Consider the following 10,453-nt stretch of genomic DNA (forward strand, 5'->3'; position numbering starts at 1 on the left):
CCTGCTCCAAATACAACTCTGGTCTTTGTGGCCAAAAAGCTGAATCTATTACTATAACTACATTTCTATAACTACATAAAATCAATTGAAAATAACAATATGTAGTATGTAATAAAGCTAAATTAAAAAGGGCTTCACACTGACCCCTAAATCTATTTTGTATAAAATCAACATCAACAATAATAATAACAATAATAATGATGATGAAACTCAACACAGTCTAACTACAACTAAACTGGATTCAATTAACTATATTCTAACAGTTAAATTCAAAGATTTATTAAAACTAGTTGAAAATAAACTTGGGTGTTAGTTTTACTCGGAACTTTAAGCTTCCAAGCCCACTTGTACTGATTTGAAAGCCTAACTTGCCACTTCCAAAATGGCGCATTCGCTGACGTATCGCTTCAACTCGGAAACGGAACGTCTACACTTTTGAAATCTATGGTCCAGCAGCCGCACCCTGATTTATAACAGGCGAACTGGTTTGCTTGTTCATATGACTGGCAAGCTGCGGAACCAATCAGCTTCTTTCAAACACAGGAGGCGGGACCTCCATTACAGTGGTGTAGTTTATCCAACATGGCGCTGACGTATTTCTCCTGATAATTCTAGGTTCCTTCAGTTTAGTGGAGATTACTGTAGTTTATCCAACATGGCGGTGACGTATTTCGCCTGATAATTCTAGGTTCCTTCAGTTTAGTGGAGATTACTGTGAAGAGAGTATATTTAGGTGCATCAGTGTGTTGGAGTGGCTGCCGTTTGCATCTTGAAATGAAAGGAAAGGAGCGATCACCGGTGAAAAAACGCACCCGTGGGCCTGACGATAGTAGAGACCGAGGAGGAAGCTACCCGAGCAGCAAGAAAACCACAACTCTCTCTGCCAGCAACGGCTCCGCTCATAGCAGCGCTTCCACCAGGAGAGGTTTACCCAGCGATAAAAGAGACATGAGGGACTCAGATGGACACGGCTCGTCCAGTCGGACCGTTAGCGGCTACGACTACGGGGCTTCCTCTGTGAACAAGTCCCACGGTGGCGCTGACATCGCCGCGGAAAATTCCAGGTCCGGTCCACGCAGCGACCCGCGGCCTCCGTCGGCCCCAGGAAGTGAGTACAAAACTCTGAAAATAAGCGAGCTGGACTCCGAGCTGAACGACGAGGAGATAGAGGACGGGTTGTTTCACGAGTTTAAGAAGTTCGGGGACGTGAGTGTGAAAATATGCCGTGAAAACCACGAGAGGGTGGCGTTTGTGAACTTTCGGAGGCCCGAAGACGCCCGGGCGGCTAAGCATGCCCGCGGGAAGTTGGTGCTGTATGACCGGCCTCTGAAAATAGAGACCGTATACATGAACAAGCATAAGAGCCACTCCCCGATTAGTAAAGACAGTTTTTCCTCTGGACACAGGCACATCCACTCACAGAGACCCCAGTCTCCCCCCAGTCCAGGGTTCAGGGACTACCGGTTACAGCAGCTGGCTCTGGGTCGTCTCCCCGCACCTCCTCCTCCTCCACCTCCTCCACTACCTCCTCATCTCAGGGACCTTGAAAGAGACAGAGATTTCCCCCTGTATGAAGGCAGGGGTAGACCCCCGTTCATCCCGGAATGTTCTGTTTTCCGTGAGGAAGAACTACTCAGTCCTGAGGATGACCAGAGGGCAAACAGGACATTGTTTCTGGGCAACCTGGAAGCCGGTTTGACTGAAAACGACATCAGGAGAGCGTTCGAAAGGTTTGGACTGATTACAGAGGTGGATATAAAGCGTACTGCCAGAAGGAAGAGCAGCACTTATGGATTCATAAAGTTTGAGAACATGGACATGGCTCATCGAGCCAAAGTGGCCATGTCAGGGAAGGTGATGGGTCACAGTACAATCAAGATTGGATATGGTAAACCTACACCTACAACCAGGCTATGGGTGGGGGGTCTTGGTCCCTGGGTTCCAGTGGCTGCGCTGGATAAAGAGTTCGACCGCTTTGGCACCATCAGGACTATAGCTTACAGGAAAGGGGATTCATGGGCTTACATCCAGTATGAAAGTCTAGACGATGCTCATGCTGCATGGACCCACATGAGGGGTTTCCCTCTCGGCGGCTCTGACAGGAGACTTAGAGTGGATTTTGCTGAAACAGAAAATCGTTACCCCCAGCAGCAGTTACTGCAACTTCCTCTCCCCCTGCCCCACTTTGACTTAGTCCCCGAGCCTTTTTCCCACCGCCTGGCTGAGCCTATGAGAGTAAGGAACCGAACCCCTCCGTTTCCTAGTCGCTTTAGGGAAAGGGATCCCTATTCATCTGCGGAGTGGGCTGGCCTGAATGCCCATGACAGGATGAGAGAACCAGGCTTTGACCCCATAGATTGTCTTGAGAGGCGCTCCAGGGAGGGCTGGTCAGCAGAGCGGGAGTTGCAGTGCAGAGATCTTGGCCTCAAAAGGAGACGTTTAGATGATGGCTGGAGGGTGGAGCGCTCGCCTGACAATGGTGACTAATTGGACAGGAGTGATATACTCAGAAATGTTGAATCAGGAAACTGGAAGCTTGTTGGTTTGTTCTTTTGCTTCCCTCTACGATTAGCAAAATCAAATCTTAGTTAAAAACTAGAAAGCAATGTTTATTTTCCATTGCTATCATGTTCCTTGACTTCAACTGAGAACGTTTTTTAATTAAGTGCCAGAAGATGATTATTATACTTATGACATATTTCACCCATAAAGAACATAATGTTATTAGTAGTTTTAAGGAATACCTCTAACATGTTCCTGTTTGCTTTAGTTTGTTGAGAACAGCTCTTTGTCAGAGGAGAAATGAATGAAGACTTTTATCCTTTTGAGATTTGTTCTTGCAATGCTTCGTACCGACTTTGGGACATAATGGAAGGTCACAGCTTTTCCATTCTGCTAAAGCTATGGCAGACTATGGCTGAAATCTGCAATTTAACTGCAGTTGACTTGGGTCTTACCTCTGACATGGTTCATCTAGTGCCTCGGTCAGACTGAATTTTACTGGAATTTCATATAACAAGTTCAAGAGTACAAGGTTTGCAAAAAGTTTCTTATGTATAAAGTTCTGAAAGTATAACATGCATATGCATCCTAGCCACCCCCCATACCCTCCGCTGAACTAGAGGCTTCAAAATGACATATTGATAAACCAATGGACTCGTCTCTTTATTGCTGAGAAAATCTTCCAACAAAAGTACCAGAATACAACCAGCTAAGATCAAAATATGAGTTTTTCAGGCTAACATTTGGTAATCAGGACTAAACATAAAAAGGCTGATGCAAATGCCATTAGTTTCGCTGAAATTTATCATTGGGCATAACATTGTGTTATGTATATATGAAAAACAAATTACAACGGTTGTCAGGATGCTTTGATTTGTAACCCATGGCTGCCTGTACAAGAAGTCATTGCCATCCCTTCACTGGTACACATGATTTAACCTGACCTTTCCACCAGGAGAATCTTGCTGCTTGCATGTCAAACAAACCCAGCATAACAATCTGAACTAATCACCAGCATCGCTTCTTTTATTTGCAGCTCTTTAGGCTTTTATGTTGGATTTTCATTCTGGTTTTGTGCTGCTCATTGGAGAATATTTCTTGCCTTACATTTTCTACTTGCTAAGTTCCATCTGTCCTCCTTCCTGATGTTTTACCCTCAAACCTCCCTTTTCGGATCTTGTTTTATCTCGTGGTCCTCGCAGCCTGACGTCAGCAGCGACACATTCCTCCTCCTCTGCCTGCGGTTCACCTTCAGCCGCCTCCAACTTCACATTGTCTCCCTGCTGGTTTGCAGCCCCTGCTTTCAGTTTCTGCGCCCCACCTCACACATCTTGCACTCAGTATCTGCACCACATGCACCCAGTACTTTTCCCTTACTCCAGTCTCATTTACATTCCTCCCTCCCCATTCCTCCCCCCTCCCTCCTTTGTGCTGTTTGCGTTGTCTGGGTCACTCTCAGCTGCTAAAAAAAGCCTCACCCTGCACTGGGCTCTGTGGTATCATCTAGTACATTATTCTTTCTGCAAGCAGCTGAACAAACATCTTTGCATTGGAACTGTAATTCTACTCCAAGCAAACGCAGATGATTTTGGAACGATTTGAACAGACAAGTCAAAGCAGGTGATGTTTGCAGGTCCACATGCCTGATTTTGCTTTAATTTTACCCAAGACGCTTGACTCTATCAAAGCTACCATCATTATATTGTCAGAAAATGGTAAAAAAAAAAATATACACACCGCTCTATTTTCTTCACATTGACTTTTAATGTTATTTATCTCTTCCCATTGAGTAAAAATGAACAAACAAAGATGCCAGATTGGCTATAATCCATGCATCGCCTAGAACAATTTTTTCTTTATTTTTCTTGAAGCATCCTCCAGCCTCACAGAGACCACGAGGATGTGCCGGTGCTCTGCAGGTGTTCAGGCTGTGGGAAAAGAAATGGGTCATGCTGAACTCTGACAGGCTGACACAGAGTGTTCTCATCCCATTTGCTGACACAGTTTACGAACGAGACCTGCTGCATGATAGGTTCGTCATCAGTTCGTCGTCTGAGGATTTACTCAGAGGGATGATGCATTTTCCATAAATATGACCGGATACTCATTAAGATCACATGCCAGGTGATTCCACACAGGTGGCAGGTTTGTGACAGACACATCTGTTACTGAACATCTGGTCTGCAGAGTGTCTGTGCTGTTCACCAAAGCACAACTTATAAAACTAGAATTTCATCCATCTATTTAAACATCATAAAACATCTTGTTAAATTTGTTTATAATCTGACAAGGAGGGAGTATGTGCGGCAGGAACAGGATTAATCCTGAAGCAGAGCCATGAGGTTCCTAAAAGAAAAGTACAACTGGATACCATCTAAATAAATGGATGGTATCCAGTTTTAGCGGTCTAAGGCGCTGCGTTCAGGTAGCAGTCTGCCCTGGAGGCGTGGGTTCCAATCCCACTTCTGGCAACATTGTTTTTTTTTTGGTTGAATGTTCGATGCATTCCTCAAAAGATGTTAAATTTGTTCATAATCTGTCCAGGAGGGGGTATTTGCAGCAGAGCCAATATTGGTCTGTAAGCAGAACTCTGCAAGGCTTCACATGATGGGTTGATAGAAACTTACATGATCTGGTTAGCATGAACATCTATGGTTCTGCTTAAAAGGTAGAGTGGTACCGGTTCTAAAGGAGCACCTGAAATTCGCACTACATTTAAACATAGAAAAAATAAACAATATATTAACCGAGCTGCAGTGGTTGGATGCGGCTCTATTGGTATAAAAGAAATCTCTTTAAAACATTTCTGCTGTGTAATCACAATTTAATCTCTAGGGTGCAGGAATATTTAGTCGTTTCATTTCAAACAGACAAATGACCTCAATACCACTGAGATTTCAAGAGGGAACACATTTACCCCCTTATACTGTCTTTCTGACACAGATAAGCTCATTTTAATGCTGGGTACAGCAGATTGTCCTGCTGGGCCGTTGTTGGGACATGTGTCTGTCTGTGGAGGACCATCACCAGATGGTCTTTGTCAGAAGGACAAAGGGTAAAACTCCTCTGTCCCCATTTTAGGGACAATTTAAGCCTTTTAAAACAGCGGTCACATTTGTGTAACAATTAACATGATCTCACACAGTCTACAGTGAATACCAATGAAGATTATTATTTTATTTTACAAAATAGAAACATTGTAGTAATAATAGTGAATTGTTTTGAAGCCTAAATGGCAAATTGGTAAAGTGACAGCATTATATAAAAATCTGCAAGCTTGTTGTTTTGAAACATGAATAAAATGGAGAGGAAAATTTCTGAATTGGCAGCAAAAGAAGATCCCTCTGCCCCGATTGCTGCTGTACAGTCTGTAATCCTTTGCGTGGGAGTGCCCTACATAGTACGCGCAACAGAATAAAACAGCCTAACAAATATCACATACAGGTCCTTCTCAAAATATTAGCATATTGTGATAAAGTTCATTATTTTCCATAATGTAATGATGAAAATTTAATATTCATATATTTTAGATTCATTGCACACTAACTGAAATATTTCAGGTCTTTTATTGTCTTAATACGGATGATTTTGGCATACAGCTCATGAAAACCCAAAATTCCTATCTCACAAAATTAGCATATTTCATCCGACCAATAAAAGAAAAGTGTTTTTAATACAAAAACGTCAACCTTCAAATAATCATGTACAGTTATGCACTCAATACTTGGTCGGGAATCCTTTTGCAGAAATGACTGCTTCAATGCGGCGTGGCATGGAGGCAATCAGCCTGTGGCACTGCTGAGGTCTTATGGAGGCCCAGGATGCTTCGATAGCGGCCTTTAGCTCATCCAGAGTGTTGGGTCTTGAGTCTCTAGACGTTCTCTTCACAATATCCCACAGATTCTCTATGGGGTTCAGGTCAGGAGAGCTGGCAGGCCAATTGAGCACAGTGATACCATGGTCAGTAAACCATTTACCAGTGGTTTTGGCACTGTGAGCAGGTGCCAGGTCGTGCTGAAAAATGAAATCTTCATCTCCATAAAGCTTTTCAGCAGATGGAAGCATGAAGTGCTCCAAAATCTCCTGATAGCTAGCTGCATTGACCCTGCCCTTGATAAAACACAGTGGACCAACACCAGCAGCTGACACGGCACCCCAGACCATCACTGACTGTGGGTACTTGACACTGGACTTCTGGCATTTTGGCATTTCCTTCTCCCCAGTCTTCCTCCAGACTCTGGCACCTTGATTTCCGAATGACATGCAGAATTTGCTTTCATCCGAAAAAAGTACTTTGGACCACTGAGCAACAGTCCAGTGCTGCTTCTCTGTAGCCCAGGTCAGGCGCTTCTGCCGCTGTTTCTGGTTCAAAAGTGGCTTGACCTGGGGAATGCGGCACCTGTAGCCCATTTCCTGCACACGCCTGTGCACGGTGGCTCTGGATGTTTCTACTCCAGACTCAGTCCACTGCTTCCACAGGTCCCCCAAGGTCTGGAATCGGCCCTTCTCCACAATCTTCCTCAGGGTCCGGTCACCTCTTCTCGTTGTGCAGCGTTTTCTGCCACACTTTTTCCTTCCCACAGACTTCCCACTGAGGTGCCTTGATACAGCACTCTGGGAACAGCCTATTCATTCAGAAATTTCTTTCTGTGTCTTACCCTCTTGCTTGAGGGTGTCAATAGAGGCCTTCTGGACAGCAGTCAGGTCGGCAGTCTTACCCATGATTGGGGTTTTGAGTGTTGAACCAGGCTGGGAGTTTTAAAGGCCTCAGAAATCTTTTGCAGGTGTTTAGAGTTAATTCGTTGATTCAGATGATTAGGTTCATAGCTCGTTTAGAGACCCTTTTAATGATATGCTAATTTTGTGAGATAGGAATTTTGGGTTTTCATGAGCTGTATGCCAAAATCATCCGTATTAAGACAATAAAAGACCTGAAATATTTCAGTTAGTGTGCAATGAATCTAAAATATATGAATGTTAAATTTTCATCACGACATTATGGAAAATAATGAACTTTATCACAATATGCTTATATTTTGAGAAGGACCTGTATAATGAGTGAGTGTAATGCAAGGTTTCAATAACCAAAATATGAGGGAAATCAGAAAGGTATTTATAAAAACACAGCCTTGATAATTCAGAAAATGTTAAATATGTTCTGTGAAAAACAGTTTTATGTATTTATTTGTTTATTTATTGGTTGGTGATTTTAATCTAGCTGAGCTGCTGTTGACGTGGTTGTTAAAAAAAGAAACACGCCTGCCCTCTTAAGGTAAATCTATGGTAGTACATATTCACTCAGAATCTAGAGGTTGTAAAGTGTGTAATTGCTTTTTTTTTAAGTTGAGTAAGCTTTAATTAGCTAAAAGAGAGAAGATTTCTAGACTGTGTAAATACCTACATCTATCCAATCCACCACTGTATATACCTGAAGCGTTTTTATGTCATAGAACTGCAACAAAATGTCAGATAGTTACAGCAATGGAACCAGGTTTTTGTTGGATGTCTAATGAAACATAATGGTGCCATTAGAAATGTTAAAAATCAGGAGTACAGTAGCAGAATTAGCTAACCAGAGAAACTATTATGACTGGGACACATTTAGTCATTGTTTAATCAGTAGGGTGTTTTTGCTTTTACCTATATTTGGGTAAATGTCTCTTAGCAAATTGCACCTCAACCACATGCTTTTTGTAGGCATCAGCTAGCCTATGGCATAATTCTGGCTCACTATTTGACCACTTTTCTTGTCATAACTGGCAGAGTTGAATAAAACTGGCTTGTTACCTGGCACAGAGTTGGCTTTCTCAAATGTTGAGGTCATCCAGAAGGTAAAAGCTGGTGTGTCTTTTCCATTCTATTCAGTTTCAATCATCTAGTTGCTGATTTGAGATGAAGTTTGAAATTTGGAGGCACTCATGTTTCTCCATTCTTTCTTGTACTTTGTACAATGCACAAGTAGCACTGGCACCAAAACAATCTCAAAGTATAATGCTACCACCACCATGCTTGTCAGTAGGTAAAGTGTTTTCTTGGATTTGAAAGCCTGCTCCAAATACAACTCTGGTCTTTGTGGCCAAAAAGCTGAATCTATTACTTCTTAAAACAGGGCAAACATACCAAATCCACAAAAAGCAAACTGGTTTTGGAGCAGTCAAATGAGGCTTAAAGAATAGCCTTCCCAAAGCTACAAACTCAACCTGTTGATACTTTGTGGTGTATGTGATAATGGATACAAAAAATGTGTGTCTGATGTGCAACTCTCTGAGGCACATATATAAACATATTAGTGGGGTGTATGGATGTATGTAGTTGAGGCTAGTTTTATAGTTTTGATCATATGTGATCAAGTGGAAATTTACAACAACTTCAAACCTGTGCACTCAAATCTTGTGTTTGAACAACATTTAAGATGTTTGTTGTGTGATCATTTCATCCTGAAACCAGAATGATCCAGTTGCATCACAGACGGTCCAAGATTAAAATGACATCTATACCAGTTATGAGGTTACATCACCTTCTAACTGAAACTGTATACATTCATATTTAATAAATTATAATATGTGTTCCGATGAGACTCGTTTGTTAGAGTAAAAGTACCTTTTGAAAACAATAACCTTTAAGCAGGTATTAAACATACTTTTCATTCAGCCCACATTTCTGTAACAAAAATGTTTTTAATGGTCTTAATGTCTAATCTTAGATGCTGTGTTTTCATTAGCTGTATGTGGAAAATAATCATAATTAACAGAAATAAAGGCTGGCAAACATCAGTCTGTGTCTAATTAATCTATATAATTTGCTTCATTAGTGAAATGACTGAAATAAATGAACTTTTCAATAATATTCTAATTGATTGAATGGCTCTGTAGATTCTTAACCTTCTACAAAGATTATAAGATGTTTGACCTTTATTCAATAATTTAAAAACTTATTTTAATGTTGTCTTTCTTGTGAGTGAAGCATAGTTCTTCATCATTTGAGCCCAACTGAACAGATCCATGGGCTAAAGAACTGTCAGGTCTTAGCAGGCAAACTGTGTACGTCTAACTTTCATTAGATTGAATCAAATTATGTCCTCAACTTTCTCAATGTGTAACCCCATCAACAATACATATACATGCATCATTTTTCTCTACATGTTTATCTTAGTCTTTTATGCCAGAGAGTATTTCAGCTTTACTATACGTATAAACTTTTTTCTGGTGTGCTTTGCTCAATACACTCTGAAGAGCAGTTATGTAACCCTCCAGGAGAAACATATCCTCGCCCAATTGATGTTTTGTTTTGTATGCACCAACTCTACAAACCACCCTCCTATCATATTATATGAAATATTAACTCCTTCCTATGGGACTGTACTTTGACCCATATGAGGAGAGCAGAGAAGTAAAAAAGTCACATGAGCGTCTGGATAGATCGTCAACGCCTCTGCCATGATGCGAAGGGAATTTTGTTGCAAAAAAGCCAGGCAAACCTGGAGTGTGGCAAACAAAACAGTATATATAATTAGTCACTACTTTCAACCCAAATACTAATTTACTAATTATAACTACATTAAAATCAATATAAAATAACAATATGCAGTATGTAATAAAGCTAAATTAAAAAGGGCTTCACACTGACCCCTAAATCTATTTTGTATAAAATCAACATCAACAATCATAATAACAATAATAATGATGATGAAACTCAACACAGTCTAACTACAACTAAACTGGATTCAATTAACTATATTCTAACAGTTAAATTCAGGTAAGTGAATTTAAAAACAGGGCGCCTGTTCCAGTTGTCCTTACTTTCCGACTTTATATATATATATATATATATATATATATATATACATATAAAGATTTATTAAAACTAGTTGAAAATAAACTTGGGTGTTAGCTTTACTCGGAACTTTAAGCTTCCAAGCCCCACTTGTACTGATTTGAAAGCCTAACTTGCC

The 10,453-nt window shown here is 41.1% G+C and overlaps 1 protein-coding gene across 1 annotated transcript; it reads left to right on the forward strand.

Annotated features, from left to right (window-relative positions):
* Positions 1-278: 278 nt before the first annotated feature.
* On the forward strand, positions 279-3,152 carry LOC124856892 (RNA-binding protein 15-like). The gene has a single exon (XM_047347838.1). It carries the CDS (start codon positions 775-777, stop codon positions 2,485-2,487), a length of 1,713 nt encoding a protein of 570 aa, XP_047203794.1. The 5' UTR covers positions 279-774; the 3' UTR covers positions 2,488-3,152.
* The last annotated feature ends 7,301 nt before the right edge of the window (positions 3,153-10,453 follow it).

Source organism: Girardinichthys multiradiatus, chromosome 20 (assembly GCF_021462225.1).
Source record: "Girardinichthys multiradiatus isolate DD_20200921_A chromosome 20, DD_fGirMul_XY1, whole genome shotgun sequence".
NCBI classification, from domain to species: Eukaryota; Metazoa; Chordata; class Actinopteri; order Cyprinodontiformes; family Goodeidae; genus Girardinichthys; species Girardinichthys multiradiatus.

What these genes read in the sequence shown, in the direction of transcription:
- LOC124856892 (XM_047347838.1), top strand. Translation starts at nt 775, where the DNA reads ATGAAAGGAAAGGAGCGATCACCGGTGAAAAAACGCACCCGTGGGCCT.